Source organism: Salvia splendens, chromosome 2 (genome assembly GCF_004379255.2).
Source record: "Salvia splendens isolate huo1 chromosome 2, SspV2, whole genome shotgun sequence".
In the NCBI taxonomy this organism is placed as follows: Eukaryota; Viridiplantae; Streptophyta; class Magnoliopsida; order Lamiales; family Lamiaceae; genus Salvia; species Salvia splendens.
In genome coordinates this window covers 2,137,182-2,156,535 of record NC_056033.1, presented here as the reverse complement: position 1 = coordinate 2,156,535, position 19,354 = coordinate 2,137,182, and the positions used below count along the sequence as shown (strand labels likewise).

The 19,354-nt window shown below is 37.2% G+C and overlaps 3 protein-coding genes across 3 annotated transcripts; 1 reads left to right on the top strand and 2 right to left on the bottom strand.

Annotated features, from left to right (window-relative positions):
* Positions 1–757: 757 nt before the first annotated feature.
* LOC121770753 (pectinesterase-like) lies at positions 758–3,049 on the bottom strand. The gene is made up of 3 exons (XM_042167525.1): positions 2,581–3,049; positions 2,035–2,499; positions 758–1,621 (listed from the first exon to the last, which is right to left on the bottom strand). The coding sequence occupies exons 1-3, from the start codon at positions 3,029–3,031 to the stop codon at positions 918–920; spliced, it is 1,620 nt and encodes a 539-aa protein (XP_042023459.1). The 5' UTR covers positions 3,032–3,049; the 3' UTR covers positions 758–917.
* Positions 3,050–11,438: 8,389 nt separating this feature from the next.
* On the bottom strand, positions 11,439–13,023 carry LOC121762961 (phenolic glucoside malonyltransferase 1-like). The gene is made up of 2 exons (XM_042158991.1): positions 12,641–13,023; positions 11,439–12,595 (listed from the first exon to the last, which is right to left on the bottom strand). Exons 1-2 carry the CDS (start codon positions 12,886–12,888, stop codon positions 11,818–11,820), a joined length of 1,026 nt encoding a protein of 341 aa, XP_042014925.1. The 5' UTR covers positions 12,889–13,023; the 3' UTR covers positions 11,439–11,817.
* A 2,666-nt stretch (positions 13,024–15,689) lies between these two features.
* Positions 15,690–17,628, top strand: LOC121793133 (probable sucrose-phosphate synthase 2). The gene is made up of 3 exons (XM_042191319.1): positions 15,690–15,797; positions 15,933–16,162; positions 16,440–17,628. Exons 1-3 carry the CDS (start codon positions 15,690–15,692, stop codon positions 16,819–16,821), a joined length of 720 nt encoding a protein of 239 aa, XP_042047253.1. The 3' UTR covers positions 16,822–17,628.
* The last annotated feature ends 1,726 nt before the right edge of the window (positions 17,629–19,354 follow it).

Sequence of the window (19,354 nt, the reverse complement as noted above, 5' to 3'; positions counted from 1 at the left end):
GGGGGACGGAGGGAGTACTATTTATATGAATATATGGCATCGTTTAACTCATTTGCAGTGACGTCTAATATGATTATCCTATTTTCACATAAGACACAATTTTCCAAAAATATTTCATTGTAACAATTACGAACAAATCTAAATTTCATAATTTTTTCAAGAGTAATTTTAAAAATTACTAGACAAGACTTGATTTGAACCAAACTTCATGATTTTTTTATGTGTATAAGGTGTAATGAGAAGCTCGAATGTGACTCTAGCTACTCAATATTGATTTCTTTACCCCTATATTCAATGGAGGTTTTTGTAGTCTTAATAAGCGTTATATGTAATGTCTCATGCGAGATAACTCTTTATCTGTATCCCCGTCCCCAACTTCTTTATTCGCTCTTTTTTATGGCAAGCTATAATTTTCATTACAAAAATATATAAGATGCATGGATCCATTATGATGTAATGCTTGTCTAATAGTGGAATTATGAAATATAATTAACTAATAATTAAGTATAATTAGTTATATTGGTTGCGATGCATGGAAGATGTCATTGACACTCTGTTTTAGTTAATATTGCCATTGATTTCAATGGACAATGGCAATATTGGAAGAATAAAATAGGGATACCGCGCGAATTGATATTAAATTAATCTAAGTATATTCACTTTTCAAATTTTATAAGATTGACTAAAATTTGATAAAATTTTGTTATTAGTGACTAGTACTATCAATTATACTCTATTTATCTGTATTCAAACAATATTTCGGCTAAACTGATTTTATTAAAATTATAAGAACAAAAAAGATTGAAATTCAACCAAATTTCAATTTGGTTTTCGATATTAGCTTGAATACTATAACATATTAAGATGTCCAACTTATTATAAAGTGCAGTATAAATGTCACACTAAACTCAAATTAATCACTTAGGGTTGACCATTCCTCCAATATAAGGAATTGCAGTGTTCTTCACCCAGCTGTCATCGCCGGCGTAGACCTTGGCCGACGTGAAGCTCTCCGCCAGCTCCGGCGTCATCTTCTGAATACCCGTCCACGTCACCCTTTTCGACGTATCCGCCCCTTGCCCACGGTTCTTGTACTCGCCGTAGTAGAGCGTGTCGAGGCCGAACGTCCCCATCCACGGCGTCCACCCCTCCGGCGAGATGAATCCCTCGATGTTCGACTCCATCACGATCGCCCTCGAGAACGCCTTCATGGGCCGGCCCAGGTACGCCTTGGCCGGGGGCTTCACAGCGAAGAATTCCTTCTCCACCGTGATGCTGCAGTTCTGGAGCACGGTCACGCCCACGGCCCGGGTGTCGTTTCGGGCTTGGGCGGTCACCGTGCAATCTTGGTCGGGGAGCGGCTGCTTCACGGCGACGATGCAGTTTTGGAAGACGGCCTGGGCGTCGCCCCAGATGATGTCCATGGTGCCCGAGATGTGGCAGTCGCGGTAGAATTGGCGGTAGATGTGGGCGTAGAGTGTGCTCTGGTGGCTGCTCATGTGCACGTTGTAGAACACCGCCTTGTCCCCAGACACGCGCACAGCCGCGGCTTGGCGGCCGGATGCTCCGGCCGTGTTCTCGATCCCGATGTCCTTCGCCATGAAGTCATCACCGTCAATGGCTACAATTACACGTGACACAAATTTTTTTAGTAGTAATAATGAAATTTGATCAAATTCTTTATTCAATTTGCAAAATAGGATATGAAATACAGTAGTTTGTTTTAATCTCACCGTGTATGAGATTATGTCTTTCCATTTATTCACATATTTACCTCTTTCCATTTATAGTGACCCCACATTCTACATTGTTACTTCTCGCGTTCAAAAAAATATAGATAAAAGTGAGACCTACAATCAACTAAGACATTTTACCAATTTTTTTTGATAAAGTCAGACAATTTTTTAAAATATGAGACTAGTCCAAACGTGTTTTTAAAACTTTAAATGGCCAACGATAGGACTATTTTCAAAACTTGTGAGAGCATAATTTGACCAAATTTGTGATTTAAGAATTTAGAACTAGACCACTCACAAAGGATTGCAGTCTGGAAGGCTGGAATGCCGTCTGTAAAGCACTGGCTGCCGGAGATGACAGTCTTCGTCGGGCCCTCACCGACGAAGACCACGTTGTTAGCACCGCCAGGGACCTTGAGAACCTCCTTGTAGACTCCGGCCTTAATTTGGATAATGAACAACTGAGTACTATTCAATGGCGCGGCCGCGATGGCTTCCGCGATGGTCTTGTATTTCCCACTCCCGTCCTGCGCCACTACCGCGCTCGGCGTGAACGTCCCCGGCGCAGCGCCAAGTAGGCCCCTAGCATGATGGCCGAGGAACCCGGGGACAGCCTCCTCAAGGACCCTCTTGGAGCCACTGAGCAGCTTTCCGAGATCAAGCGTCTCAAAAAGCTTCGTCACGCCAGAGACTATCGCGAGGCCGTTGCTCAGCAGCTCCCCAGAAGTCTTCAGCAAATCCTTTATCTTATCCCCAGTTTCCCCTGTCGCCATCAATTGCATGTACCAAACAGACCCTTAAATTAAAAAAAAACCCTAATTTCGAGAAATGATATGTTACGTACCGGTGGTGTTTTCGAAGGCGTCGACGCAGGTGTCCTTGCAGGTGAGGCCGGCGCTGAGCCAGACCTTGACGTCGTCGACATGGTCGCCGATTTTGTTGACGTCGATTTTGTCGACTTGCTTGAAGGATCGTCTCATGTTGTCGATGGTGGTGTTGAGGACTTGCTCGCACACAGCGAGGGCGCCCTTGGTGCGGGGATCCGAGGCCGCGTCTTTGTAGAGAGCGGATTTGCGGATGGCGGTTTTGAGGTTGCGGATGGTGGAGTTGAAGGCAGAGAGGAGGAGCTCCTTGGGCTCGGTGTTGTTGGCGTTGGAGAGGGTCTTTTCGCACGTCTCCTTGTACTCAGCGTTCGCGCACATCGCGTCGATCTGGGCGGTGGCCGACGCCGTGGACGCCATGACGAGGAAGGTGGCGATCGCCGCCACCGTTGCTTTGTTATTACAATACCCCATTTTTGGGACTTATTTTCTTTCTTTATTTACTTGGGCTTTGGTGAAGATGAATGTTTATTAGTTTATGTTGAGGTATTTATAGTTTGGGAGATGGAATTTTGCGTGAGATTGGGGAATTGTGGGGTGGAGATTTTGATGCATTTTCCGGCGGCACCGGACTAGTATTATTACTCAAATCAAAATAAGTATGGTTGTAATGTGTGGTTCAAATTTGATAATCACGTTTTTAATTGTTAAATATCAAATGGACCAATTTTAGTATTTGAGGTCTATATATGCAGTTTTATTTATATTGGCCCAATTATTAATTAATTACACTGAGTTAACATACAGTCCAATTCGTTAACTTTACATTGTATTTCTTTAATTTAAGTTAGTGTAATTTGCATGACATTGATGTGCTTCCAGATTTCATGAAAGTTGTGTTCGGATTCATTATGAGTACATATGAAGACATTGTAGTTGATGCTGAAAAGAAAGGAAAATAATTTGTTCTTCCTTACTACAGAGAAACAGTAAGCCTTTTTATTAGTATAATGCATGCTTTCTATTTCTCACACGTGAGTCTAAATTTTCTTTAGAGCACCCACAACCGTGCTCTTGCCAACGAGCACGGTTGTAGGCCCGACGCCACTATTCCTGCCTGCTCTTAGACAAGAGCACAACACCCACATATGTGCTCTTTCGCAAGGACGAACACAATTCATTTTAAATAAAAACATTTCCATAACATTAAAATTCATTAAAAAACCGAAATAATATTACAAATTACAAATAAAATAAAAAAGACATAATTAAAATCCTAAAAAATAAAAATTACATAATTAAAATCCTAAAAATTAAAAATTACATAATTAAAATCCTAAAAATTAAAAATTACATAATTAAAATACTAAAAATTTAAAATTACATAATTAAAGCTAAAAATATCCCTGTGGAAGACTACTCATCCGGCGGCACTACCCCCGATTATTTTTGGAGGCCCGATATCATGGCCTCGTGCGATCGAAGTTGCGAGGGGGTCATAGTTGACCTATCGGCCATATTGAGTTGGGCCAAAAGGGTCCACAACGAGTTGGTGGGGGTGGAGGTGGCGCATAGGGAACGAGAACGGGAGTGGGGTCGGGAGCATCGCCGGATGGAGTCGCGGCGCGACGGCGGTTGGTCGCCGCCTTCTTCCTTCCTTGCGGTCGGCGTTGGGAACCGCTCGGGCCGGCGTCGGGGCTACCCAAGTTAGCTCCGGCGAGTTGGCTAACCACGTCTTCGGAGCCGGAGTCGGATATGGATACCGACCTTGACCGTTTGGAGGAGCCACTAGAGGAGGATGTTTCGCCTCCCCTATACTTCGGATGCGACCGCGTCTCCTGCCAAATGTTGAGGTACTTGAACGCCTTGTAGTTCATGAATTGGTAGGTCGACATGGCGGAACTGATGATGTTGACCTCGCTCCGGCCGCTCCCCGCCGACCGCTCTTCTTGGAGGTAATACCCCTGGAACTTGTTAATTTCTTCCTTGGCTCGGTAGATGGCGTTGCACACCATACTCTCATTGCACTCGATTGTTCCCTTCGACCGATTTTCATTGTACCGACGACAGATGCGCCACCAAAAGTGATCGCCTGATAGGTTCGTGCCAACCTCCGGATCTTCGGAGATTGACAAATACGCCTTGAAAATTTGCTCCATCTCCGCCGGCGAGTACGGTGTGCGGACACCGCGAGTAGGAGGAGTCGGAGTTTGGGAGGGGGCGGTCGACCTCGCTCTAGGCTCGGGTGTCCACCCGTATCGCCCTTCGGGGGAATCTTGGTTGTCGATTGGGTATGGCCGGTAGCCACCCGGAACCCCCAAACTTTGGGTTTGAGGAGGGGCCGAATATTCCGTTTCCGTACTAGGAAACGAGTGTGAACCGAACCAATCGGGGTTCCAACCGTGGGAGCCCGGAGGGTGATCGCCTTGGCCGGACATTGTTATGTTGTATGTGTGGAAGAAATGGAGATGAGAGAATGTAGATGAAAATGGAAATGAGAGAATATAGATGAGAATGGAAATGAGAGAATGTGGTGTGAATTTTTGGGTGTGAAAGTGGGGGTATTTATAGATGAAAATGTGTATTTTTGGGGGAAAAAAAAAAAAAAAAAAAAGTGGTAGAAAACGGTAAAAACGGATATTTTTTTTTGGGAAGTGGAATTTTTTTTAATCGGTTTTTTAATTAAAAACCGATTTTTTTAAAAAAAAAATTCAAAGGCAACGGCTATGCAGTTGCCCAATCGCAGCACACCACGTCACCTGCTCGCTGGTACGGACGTGCTCGATGTATCGAGCAGCGCAACAGCGGACGAGTTCTTCCGTGCCGCTGGCACGGACGGACGGACGCTGTCCGTCCACCGTTGCAGATGCTCTTAGAGATGGTCGAAAATGCTATATATGACCACCGTCTCGATTATAACTTTTTAAACGTATGTTGCTAATTGCAATTATACCCTTCACCAAAGTTAAAAACACTTCTCCATCCCTTATGTCAAAAGTACCCCCTTTGCGAATTGCAATTATACCCTTCACCAAAGTTAAAAACACTTCTCCATCCCTTATGTCAAAAGTACCCCCTTTAATTAAATCTATTTAGTTTGTTTTAAATATAAAGAATTAAAAGTTAATGTTCCTTTTTTTTGTGACAAATTGATTAGGTGAAGCAGCTTGGTAGGGCTTATAACAAAGAGCAGAAGTGGATTATGGAAAGGCAAATGGCAGGTTTCGAAGAATATACGACGAATTCAGTGATAACGAGCTGTATATATTTGATGTTCACATCTCTTGTACCAGGCATGAAATCTGTTGATGAAGCATCAGTTCAATGGCTCCTCAGAAGGGAAGCAGCACAGTGCCTAAGGAAATGGTGGAGCTACTCTTAAACTATGGTCCAATAGCTGAGATCACTTACAACAATAAAGAAGATGGCTACACTGATCCTGAGAAGTCTTTGGGGCCATTGATTGCAGCTCTTTATGTGGATCCTCTTCCTCTGCACTTTTGATTTTGCTTTCTTATCATTAATGTGAGACATCATCTTGTTTTATTTAGCTATGAATAAGCTTGGTCATTTTCTTGCTTTATATACTATATGTGTACCGGAATTGAGCTTTTCAAATAACAAGTTGTTGTAATATTTTATTGTTATTTCAAAGATCCCCCCTCTATAAATATACTACTCCAAGTCTCCACTCCCACTTCATTTCACACCATTTTCCTCAAATTCTGCATCATCTTCTCCTTCTTCTAATATTCAGCTTTCAAATATATAAGTTTAATGTTTTAATTATATAATTTTCTAGTTTTAATTATGTAATTTTAGGATTTCATTTATAAAATTTTATTAAATAAATTAAGTTTTAATATAAATACAGAGTGGGCGTAAAAAGATGGTGTAAAAATAGCTATGAATTAAGTTATTAACATGGAATCGTGGAAGAATTTGTTACTGGCTTGCAAATAAATGGAATTGGATTGAGAGTTAACTAAGTACTCCTACTATAACTGGGCCAATATAAATTGAACTGTAAATATAGCCCTCAAATACCAAAATTGGTCCATTTGATCTTGAACCATTAATTATAATTAATGATAATAATAATAATAGTTAAAGTTTGTGTCCTAAATTTTAGATATTAAAAGAGAAAAGATAAATGTACATAAATTGTACATGTACATAATATCCTGAAAATTTTAAATTTAATTAAATTTACTTAAAAATTAATTATGTTATTTATTATATTATATGTAGCAATAAGAAAGAAGTGATATAGAAATTTTATGTCAAATCGTAACATGATTTCGAGATTGATTTGAATTAATTATACAATATTTAGCAAAAAAAAGTTTTTTTTAAATATACAAATATTTAAGTTAAAATTTCAAAATTTTTTCAAAGTGTTGCAAAATGATTAGTATAAAATTTATTTTAAATCCATTAATGTTTATAAATCTATTTTCAATGTAAAATATCAAAAAAAGTTCGATTATGTACGTACAATTATGTACAAATATCACTGCCAATTTTAAAAAACCAAAACTTTTCATACATGTTGGAAAATATGCTGAAATATAGATTTCAGAGAACTTTTTTTTTTCCTGGAGGATCGACGGTGGTTCCCCCACCTACCCCCGAAGTGACTTGGACCCCCGGCCTAACGGTCGGAGGTGAAGCGTCTTACCAAGACGCGCTTCGTTGTCAAGGTGGGACCCAATGGGTCCACCAGCCCCGCAGGAACGAGTCCAGGATTTTTCACCTCCCCCAGCTCTGGAGTCGGGCCAGTGAATCCACTAGGCTCCAGGGAAATTAATCCCCAAGATGGGCCTCCCAGGGGTCGAACGCGCGACCTCTAGGATGACGCGGTATCCTTGCCTCCCTCCTCAACCAGTTGAGCTAGGAGGCTTGGATAGATTTCAGAGAACTTTACATGGATCTCTTTTCACCGAAGTATCAAAGCGTGTATAACTTATGATCCGGATTTTGTCTTAAAAAAATCGCAACATATTTTACTTTTGTATTTTTTTTCTGAAAAAAGAGTCGCTAACTTATTTCTTATTTTTTAAAATATCAAACTTTGAAAAAAAAAGTAATTTTACATGAAAGTATTTATTTTCTATGATTGATAAAGACACATTATGGGATAATTTTTATCCTCATTATTACGATTTATGAATGTAGCAACATTAACTCAAAAGCTAGAATAATCAAGAGTCGTGAGATAAAAGTTTTAATAAACAATATCTTTTGTTTTCGGGACAGGACACTTGATCCTTGTTGTATTCAACATTCTTATAAATAAATTTCATGATCATCATATACGCTAAATTTAATCAAAACTATGAATACATCATAAGATATCGTACTGAAAAATAGATTATACATGATGCTACTTTTAGTGAGTTAAATGAGGACATCTATTCACAAAGAAAAAGACGTCAACTGGTTGAAAAACAACCAAATATATTATACGTAAAAATTTGATCATTTTTCGCTACGGAATCATTAGGAGCAACTTCAAACTTATAAGTTTTAGTTAATTTTTGAAGTTATGGGATATATTAGAATTGAATCAACTCATAATTTTTCCAACAATTTTATCTATGTCTTATTTCTATAGTTATATAATGAAATCTAAATTTATCAGGAGTAAAGTAAGATCTTTCATATTTTGAACACATAGACACGACTTTTTTTTATAATGGTACTAAGATATTTCATATTTGAACATGTAGATTGGACATTTTTATCTTGTATATTCAAAAATTAATTATACTGTCATGTTTTTTAAATGGTAGACTAAGATCTTTCATATTTGAACACGTAGATTGGACAGGTTTTAACCTTGTATATTAAAAAAAGTAATTATACTTTATAACTTGGTGAATTATACCTTTTCACACATCTATAAATTGGTGAATGTTAGTATCTTTTATTCCCATATCATAGTATAATAACGTATACTAATTATATTCAATAAATTAACGACATCAGTAATCAAATTTAGAATGGACTTTTGGTATTCAAATAAGAAGTTGACCAGTACAAAACTTCAAAACAAAATCAATTTATTGTTTTATCGAATGTTTGACTCTAACTATACTCAACTTTAGACATGATACATAATTAGATTTTTATCAAATCTTATCATGCTGGTGTCTTATCGTGTCGACACTATAAGGACACAACAATTTCGTGCCATACCCACTGTCATGAGTAGCTTTAGTAAGATAATTCGAGAGAAAAGTAAAAGCGATTAAATATATTATTTTTTTAATTTTTATATTATAGAAAATTACATGACTATATATAGTGCAATAATTCAAAATGGAATACGATACAAATATACTATTACAGTGGGAAAAAGTGAGTGTTAGTATTTTTATTAATTTTTTATTTACTAGTTATCAGTTATTCGAGTGATGGTCTATAAACTTTGAGAATTTAGAATTTGTATGACTGTCCTTATATGTATGGGTCGTGTTTGTTCGTGCTAAGGATTTCCTTAGCATTTCGTGTTCGGATGATGCAGATGTTTTCAACAAATTCGTCGATAAAGACAGCAAATGGAGATCAGAAAGCCATAGCATCGACATCGAAGGCATCCTAAGCCGAATTCACAACGAAAAATCATTAGACGAAGACAGAAACATGCAACTTGTTTCAGCTATGAATGACAACTATGATAATTATGCTACACTTGAAGAAAATGACCTCCTCACCAACATTCTCGAGAGGTATATTATATTTTTCTTTTTTATTTTTGTGTTTCTTTAACCAATCACTTTTTTCTCTCTTGTAAGGTGGGATTTGGATGAGATTGACGTGCTCCCTGATTTCATGAAAGTTGTGTATAGAGCTTTTATAAGTGCATACGAAGATTATGTAGTTGAAGCAAAAAAGTAAGGAAAGCCCTATGTTGTTCCTTACTACAAAGAAGCAGTAAGTTTTACTTTTGGTTAATACATGAATTTTTACATTAGGTTGTGTCAAATAGGTCATGAATAGCATACATTAACCGACAACTCTTGACACGAACTCCCGTGTTGTTTACTTGTTGGGCCTTGGTACTAGTGGACAATGCAAGTTTTAATGTAATAAAAATTACTCTCTCCGTCCATGAAAAATAAGACACATTGGGAATGACACGAGTTTTAATATGGAATTGGTAAAGTAAGAGAGAAGAGAAAAAAGTAGTGTTAGTGGAATGTGAGGTCCATATTATTAGTAAGAGAGAAGAGAACAGTAAGAGAGATGTAGTGTTAGAGAAATGTGGGGTCCACGAGGCATATGAATGGTTTAGGCCGAGAGGTGAGAGACTTCTGGGTTAAATATGTCTGGAAGAACTCTGTCCCTCCTAAGTACTTGTTCATTACTTGGCTCGCACTTCGAGGACGTCTTTCCACACGGGATCGCCTCCACTTCGTGGAGAACTTAGACCCTACTTGTCAGCTTTGTCGTTGGGAGGAGGAATCAGCAGACCACCTCTTCTTTAAATGCCCGAAGACTTGGGCTGTTTGGGGAAAGATCATGTTGTGGCTTGGCATCGCGAGGAGATCGACGACGATCAGGAGTGTCATCAAATGGGCAGGACGACAGATCAGAGGTTCACAGATTGTTCAGATGGCGAAGATGATTGCACTCATGGCTTCAGTGGCGATCATTTGGAGAACGCGTAACAAGATTATCTTTGATGGGAAGGCATGAGATGCAGTTAGGGTCATCTTTGAGATCAAAGAAGCTACCTACAACATCTTGTATTCACATTTCCCACAAGAGCAGGTCCTTCTCCACCTTCCAGACAGATGATGGTGTTCACATCTTTCGGATGTTTTGGTCTTCGACACACTTTGAGTCACTCATCAGGGTACTCTTTTTCCCCTTGGGGAGTTTTATCCCATGGGGTTTTATCCCCAAGGGGTTTTAACGAGGCCCGCCCCCTCTATGTTTCGATGGGTGACGTGAACTGGGGTCGTTCTTGTTGGGGCCTTGCTCTTTGGTTTTTGTTTCTCAGTCTCTACCATGTTTTTTCATTCTAGCCGAATTGTGGCTTTTCACTTGTTTTTTCCTCAGGTTTGCTCGAGTGTATGATGTAAACAATGATTTCATTTTTTACTTAATTTATTCATCAAAAAAAAGAAGAAGAAAGAAGTTGTTGAAAACTTTCATTTTTTAAATGTGTTATATTTTTCGTGGACAACCAAAAATGAAATATATGCTCTATTTTTCGTGGATGGAGGGAGTATATTTTTAACTACATTGTATATTAAATTTAATTATGATATATATTTCCAAATTATATGAAATAAAACAAAAATTAAAAATTATCAAATATGGCCATCATTTGCTGGACAGAGGGAATAATACCCCTACCCACCTTGTACGAAGACATAGATGGAACAATTAAATTCACGGATTTATTCGTGAATTTTATTTCATTTCCACTTCAAAATTACTGAAGTCACATGGTCGGAACAAAAAAACGTTCAAATGCTAGTTCTATCTCCCAATTTCAAAAATAAATCAAAACGCCACTAATTATAAATCTATTCTTAATTGTTTTACAACAAAAAATTGCTGAAATTACATTAGATACTCTCTCCGTCTCACAATAATTATTACACTTCATTTTTACAATAAATAGTAAATAGGTCTCACATTCCACTAACTCACTGCACTCACATTTTATTATAAAACTAATATAAAAAAGTGGGTCTCACATTCCACTTAACTTTTCCAATCAATTTTTTTTACATTTCTTAAAACTCGTGTCCACAATAAAAGTAACAATTATTATGAGACGGAGGGGTATGATTCTTAGAAAATTATTAGTGAATGTCACGTTAAGATATTTAAACGATGTTGTAAATTAAGTAAACAATGCTTTTTACTTAAAAATATAAACAATATATTACACATGAACAATCATATTAATAGAATAATTGCAAATTACAAATTGTGAACCAGGTTGATTTTATCGGCTATTCATCCAATTACAAATTGCTATCGAGGATAAGATTTTTGTTAAACACATCTGCAAAAATACCCATCTTACCCTTGTCCATTGCCAGCCCAAACTCCACTCCTCCTTGTCTACCCTTGCAAAGATGAACAGCTCCTTGATAATCAGTATGAATACATTCATACTTAACTGCCTTCCCCAATCCAAAATCTGCATCTGCGCTATAATGATCAATCCTCGACGATCCCGCGATCCAAACCGCCTTCTTCCCGATCAACTCCGACATTATCTCCGATCGATTCTAAAAAAACTCCGACACCCTCGTGTTTTTTCCGACTACCTTAATAGCCTCGACAACCGCCGCCACCGCCCCCGCAAACCCTCCATTCCCTCTCAGTGTTTCTCGTGTGGAGACCGCAATCAAAGGCATCACGCAGTTGCCGAAGTAGCTGTCCGGAAGCGGCGGAACAAGGCGGCGGCGGCAGTCAACGGGAGAGCCTAAGTAGTACGGCTCGTCGTTGGAATCCTCCGCCGCCGCATCCGATCGGGCCATGGAGGTCCAGAGATGAGCGCAGACCACCACGAAAGTGGAAGGATTCTTGATCATGGCGAAGCTCTTGAGCTTCGCGATTTGGGAATCGCTTAATGTGAACGTTGCTCGGACTAGTTTGTCGAAATTAGGAAGAGGGAGTGTTTGTGAAACCGTAGGTTTGCTTTTCTTGATTTGATTCCAACGGAATAGGGTTAGTCTGTTGGAATCTTGGATGGAATCTCGGGTGTAGGAAGGGAGAAGATTCTTGACAGATTTGGAATCTTCTCCTCGGCCTCTGTTGAAGGCGGCCCACAGGCGGAGGAAGCGGGAGAGCGTGCTGGCGTCGCAAATGGAGTGATGGACGGTGAGGCCGACGCAGAAACCCTCGTCTGGAAAGAAGGTGAGTTGGATTGCGACGGGGCTGAATCGGATGTCGGCGGAGGAGTGAATCGGCGGCGGCATTTGTGGGACGAATTGATGGAATTCGGCGGCGGGTTTGGGGGAGTTGGAGACAAGGGTGGCGAAGTCGGCGTCGGAGATGGCGACGGTGAGGGAGAGGGCGGCGGCGGCGGTGGCGGGCATGGCGGAGGGGGTGAGGGGGAAGATGATGTTGGATGCGAGAGGGTGAAAGTGTTGGAGAGTGGGGGAGAGGGAGTTTTTGAGGTGGATGACGATGGTGTTGAGGAAATGGGATTGGGAGCATTTGAGGGGGTAGAAGTGGAGAGCCTGGGTGAGAATGAAGTCGAGCCATATCATGTCGAAGTATACGAGAGGGAGCGACTGCTCGGTGCCGGAGGGTGGTGGCGAGAGGGAGTGGGTCTCCACGATTTTTACAGCCATTGAAATTATGCTTCCTTTATGAAGAAGAATCTATATTACTCCATATATAGTTGAATATTCAAACAATGGATGTAACTTTTTGTGCTTCTTGATTTGAATATAAAATAGGAGTACTGTACAAAAAGTTATATTGACAAAACTAAAGTAAACTTATATTGACAAAACTAACGTTGTGTATATAAACTACAAACTATGATCAGCACAGATAGAAAATGCTAATAAATGATAAAATAGCAGCAACAGAAAATGTTAACACAACATCAACTGTTGACACTATGTTGACATTATTTTGTCATCTGTTAACATTTTCTAACGATCTTGATCATAGTTTAGAGTTTGTACAATATTTAAAGTTTGCTTTTGATTACATTCCATATGTGATAGGGAAGCATATTTGATTAATCTAGTATTAGTTTGTAAATTGTCTATGTTTAATTAATGGAAAAGGGAATTAATCAAGGGACATAATTTCTTGCGATTAGTGCTGAAGTGATGTTTGGGACAATATGATGAGCCTTCAATAATGAGGGTTATAAATGTTTTGTTGTATAAATAGCTAGCTATAGCCTATAGGCTACTCCCTTCCAGCCGAAAATGATCGAATTTTGTTTTAGGTTTGAACCAATCAAAAAGATCAATTATTAAAAATAGAAATTAATATATTTATATTTATTTTATAATATTTCTTTTACTTTATTCTGTATACTTAACATACAAAATAAAATTATATAATCCATCCTTCCGCTATGTATAATCCCATTTAGACTCATGAGTTTTAAAAAATTGTTTATTTGTAAAGAAAAATAGTGACATGAATTGGTGGACTGTGACTCCACTTTTATATATTGACTTTATAATAGAATATTAGTGTAATGAAATTAGGTGAATGGTAGATTCTCCTACTTAATATGGAAAAAAACAAATGTGACTATAAATCACAAACATTCTAAAATAACAAAATGAAATATTATTACATGAACGGAGGGTGTGAAATTTTGGGTGGCCCAAGAAAGAAATCATTTTTATTACGATGGAGAGGGAGTACTTATAATGATTGAATGATCCGTGTATAGAGATTGAATTTGAACTTTGAAAGATTAGTAGTAACTTTTTATTTTCCTGCATTAAAATGCTAACTTTTCTTAAATTGCTAACTTGTTAAGTCATCAACATAGTGTATTAATAAACTGTGTTGACATTTAAATATCAATGTCAACATAATGTATTAAAATATCAACTTAAGTTTATGTTGACATTTCAGTATCATTTTAATACATTGCATTAATGAGTTAGCAAGTTAGTAACGGATCACACCCCTGATATATGTATATATGGACTCTGGTTAAAATTATTATTTCAAACAAAAAGGATCAGGAGTGATTTCCAATTTACCTCTATTAGGTTGATTCCAACTCTCTATTGAATAGAAGGAAAACATTTCAACTAGGTTTGGTTTCATGACTTCATCGTCTACTAAATTACTATTTTCCATGCCCCATTAAAAATGAAATATTTTCCTTTTTGAGTTATTCCATTAAAAATGAAACTGTTTCATAAAATGGAAATGTCATCATCTCTACTTTTTCACTTTGTCTTACTTTATTAATTCCCTTTTCATTAATTCACAAAATAACACTACATAAAATCTTGTGCCGAAAAGCAAACTTATATATTTAATGAGACGGAGGAAGTACTAGATAAATTGAAACAAAAATAATATTCCCTCCGTGCCTTGTTAATAGAGCCGCTTCTTTTTGGCATGGAGATTAAGAATAGTGTGGTCAGTGTATAGTGAATAAAGTAAAGAAGAATAGAGTAAGAGAGAGTTAATTTTTGCAAATAGAAATGATCAATTATCTTGGAACTTTATAAGATAGAAAAATGACTCAATTAATATGGAACAGACGAATTATGCAAAAGCACACACCAAACACTACATTGTTAGCATATGCATGCATGTGCAAAGTACAATCTAGTGAAAGAACAAAAAAGTGTTAGCTGATAAAAGAAACATGAGTAGATGCCCTTTCCTTAAACTGGCATAATGTCACTCCCTATATAGTTGGAATCTATAGAGTATCACAAAAATAAGCCTATTTCATTGGAGTATTTGCTTTCGTTGCTTTTTTATTTTAGAGTTTGAGTCATTCATATCATGTGCCGTTGATGAGAATCACCAAAATTATTACAAGATGGGAAGCCATTGCGAAAGCTACTTGTTTGAATCTGTTCTTAGCAAAAGATGACAACTAGATAAAGTTTGGTTAATTGTGGTTATTTTCAACTTGGATGATGACTCTTGTACCACTACTATTTTCTTTTTTTATATATACATGGAAGAAACACTAGAAACACTTGAAGATGAAATTGCCGAGCAATAAAGTATTAGTACATGAGCAGCAATAACAACAAATTCAATGTATAAATAAAAACAAACTTTGTAGGAAAAAACTATTACTCCATTGTATGAATAGGGTGAATTACCTGGTGAGTTTTAAAATTATGAATAATGGTGTAGTTTTTTTAATTTAGGAAGTTAGATCAAATTTCGATCAATTTTAAAGATAGATCACAATCCAATCATACTTAAATTTTTTCAATTACCATCTTATTTGGGTAGGACGGCATCTTCCAGTGTTATTCAAAATTACGTATCATAGGCATCACTAACAGACATTTTTTTTAATACGAATAACACAATTGCAAAAAAATGAAGCTTTGTATTTAATTGATTATGAAAGGTGACGGGACAAAATGATAAGCCGTTAAACATCCGTCGATCTACATGCCACGTGTATTCCATGGGACCCACCTGTAACTGCCATGTGGTTCTCTCCCTCCGCCCCTCTGCAGTAGAGGCGTTTCATTTTCAACATCTGTCGATCTACATGCCACGTGTATTCCGTGGAGTATGAATCTTGGAAATGGTTTGATGGTTATTTAATCTGTCTATATTACTCGGTCTTAGTAATTAACTGCAATTGCATGGTCTCGGGAGACACGGTCATGGCTTTAAGTAACATATGTGTTTGGTAGTTGCCTAGTTGGAATTGGAGGATGTGCAGCGTGTAGCACAAAGGGAGGGCGAAAGAGAGGAAGGCCACAAGGATGTAACGGATGACATGTCCGAAGATCTGTCTGATGGCGAGAAGGGAGACATTATTGAGCCAGTTAAACCGGACAGCCCCGGGAAACACTTGGATCGCAACTTCTCAACCTTGGAAGTATGGTCCGAGAGTAACAGGGAGAAGAAGCTTTATATTGTTCTCATAAGGTGTCACTACTATCTTGTTCTTGAAAAACTTGAGCATCTTTGATTCTGCATTATAGTATCTGATTGAATTTGTCTACGTGGACTTGTCCGTGGTGAAAATATGGAACTTGGTCGGGACTCTGATACCGGTGGTCAGGTAATGACAGTATACATGTTATAATATATAACCAATGATTTTTTTTGTCAAGTGCTTACACTAACTAGTTTAGTTCAAATGATAGATAAAATATGTTGTAGAACTTGCTCGAGCACTTGCTAAGATGCCCGGTGTGTGCAGAGTAGATCTCTTCACAAGGCAAGTCTTGTCTTCAGAGGTAGATTGGAGTTATAGTGAGCCCACGGAAATGCTAAGTACTGGTCCCGAGGAAGCCAACCTCGGAGAAAGCAGCGGGGCTTACATGGTGAGGATACCATTCGGGACCCGAGACAAGTATCTTAGGTTGTTATGGCCTCATATCCTGGAGTTTGTTGATGGAGCACTCGCTCACATTCTCAATATGTCGAAGGCTTTGGGTGACCAAATTGGTGGGGGGCAGCCGGTCTGGCCATATGTGATTTATAATGATCGCCTAACATCTGGATTTCCTTCAAGAAGAATCCATCTCTTGGAAGAAGGGGTTGTCGCCATTTTTATTCCTTCTCTCCAACCCTATTTTTAAATAGACTAAAGGCCCTTTTTGGTCCTAAACATATGGAGATTTTATGATTTAAAGGGCTAGTTTGGTCACTTGATGTTTATTAGAAGGAAAATAATAAGACAAATAAGAGAAAAAGATCAAATAAATAAAAATTCATTTTTCCGAAAAATTCACATGACTCGATCTCATATTTCGAAAGGTCAACGAATTTAATGTCAAATCTCAAATGGCTAGCGAATTGAGATCCATATTCCGAAATCTCTCTAACAGGTGTCTCACTTTTCTTTTTATATGCTCCATTAGTTTTTTTTAATGTGAGTGAAATGCAAATATATGATCTACTTACAACTTATAATAAAAGTGAAATAAGATTTTATTGATGAACATATAAAAATCAAATAATATTCTTTTAGTATTTGATCTGTTGCCTCATTTGATTAATGATCTCGTAATTATTTTTCCTTTGAATTTGTTGGACATGTTGATCAAATACTTTATAAGGTTATCAGTTAACAATAAAAGTTAGACATAATAATTAAAAGGCGTCGTTAGGCTGAGGGTGTCGCACAGTGGAGCCGACAACAGTTCTAAAGGTTGAACAGGGCTGACGGTAGGGTTGGTCGATCCCAAACCCTTAACAACTGACCGTATAATTAATATGGCTCATATGCCTGAGTGGTTATTTATTCCAAATAACTTTCAAAAATACAAAATAACAGAAACATGGTAGCACTATATAACAATCAAATAGAAGCAGTAATCCTTAGCAGCCGTATTGGCATGGAGCTTGTGGATATCGTGGAAGATCTTCATATTGATCTGTCTTCACTGCTGAGTTCAAATTAATGGTGTTAGTAAATCAATTCTAAATACTAACTCCATTAAATTATTAGTACTAACTAATATTAATGGACTTTCAAGTATCATAATGTAAGTCGTTCATGGAAATTAACTACCTATAATGCATAAATAAAGAATTTGGATATCTCATACAAAAAGTTAATAAAAAAAAATTGGAGATGAATTGGAAATTTAAATACTTACATGTGCGAACTGTTTTGGTAAAATCAAAAAGTTGTCTCTCTTCAACTTGTGCAGAGGAAATGGAATTGAATTGCCTAGCTTCTGCAACTTGTGACGAAATTAGAAGAAGCATAGTTAAGAAAAGGCCAACAAAAGCAATTGCTTTGAGTCCCATTTTCTTCATAAGTGGTCTTTGTTTTTGCAACAATAATATGTTTATCATTCATATTTATATTCAATTTTTGGTGATCGATCACTGTCAACAGTCAACAAAAGGCATATATTTCAAATATATAGTCTCCGATTAGGAATGATTTATCAACAATGTAATGAATGGACCGAGTTGTGCGTTGATCATTTGCTTTTATTTAATGTGAAGATACCCTTCTTAGAAATAGGTTATATTTCTTTATTTATTCATTTATGAGTCTCACTATTCATTGCGCGATTTCAACTATTTATTCTCTTTCTGTTTTACTTTACCAATTATATAGTATTAAAACTTGTGTCAATCCTAATAGCTTATTTGTATAGGACTGGGGAAATATTTTATAGTAGGATTGTCTTTTGTAAGGTTATTAGAACTGACATTCATGTGTTTTATTTTTATTTTTTTGACTGAAACTCAACTTTGAAAGAGTGTAATGATGATGTGATTCTTATGTGTCGAGTAGGAAGTTGGATTGGACTAACTCTTCATCAAACTAGACTAAATTTAAAGTTTAGATATATTGTTGAGTTGTCAATTTTTTTACCTGGTTAGACTAGGTCTCTATTGAACTGGACTCAATTTAAAGTTCAATATATTGTTGATCAGTTTTCCTTTTCTTTTCTTTTTTTACCTAGCTATGTTGATGCGTAGTAAAAATTTCATATATAAGTTTATTTAAGTCTTGCAACAAGATAAATTTGTAGATTAGTTATTATGTGCAAACCTGAAACTTTTAAAAAGCAATTATATGTTAAATATCATTCTAAGAATTGTATTTTTAATAAAATTTTCTCTCGTGCAAGATACATATATAATATATATAGATGGGTAGATTTGTGTTAAAATGACAACGCCTCTTAAAGTGACATCATACCACCATTCCTAGCCAATTATTTGTACACTTGGACGAATAATCAGCTGCCATGTGGCAATCATAAAAAATGCTCAAGGGTAAATTTTCTCAGACCGCAATATCCAATACAGTAGACTGCAATTTTTGCCCGACTGCAATATCCAATACGCTAGACTGCAATCTATAGATTGCAATGTAGCGTTTATACTATTGCAGTGTAGCGTTTATAATATTGCAGACTACGTGATGTCACAGTGTCACTTTAAAAGGTGTTGTCATTTTAACGCACCCTTAGGTGCGTATGTTATGTGTGTTTAAGTTTTATTTTGTTCGTTTTATAATTGTTCTTTTTTGATTAAGTAATTATAAATTCTACATATTTAGTTTTATAAAATTATTTCTTATTGATTTTATAGTTGATACTACTTTTAACCAATATAATATCCTTTTAATTGCATAAAAATAAG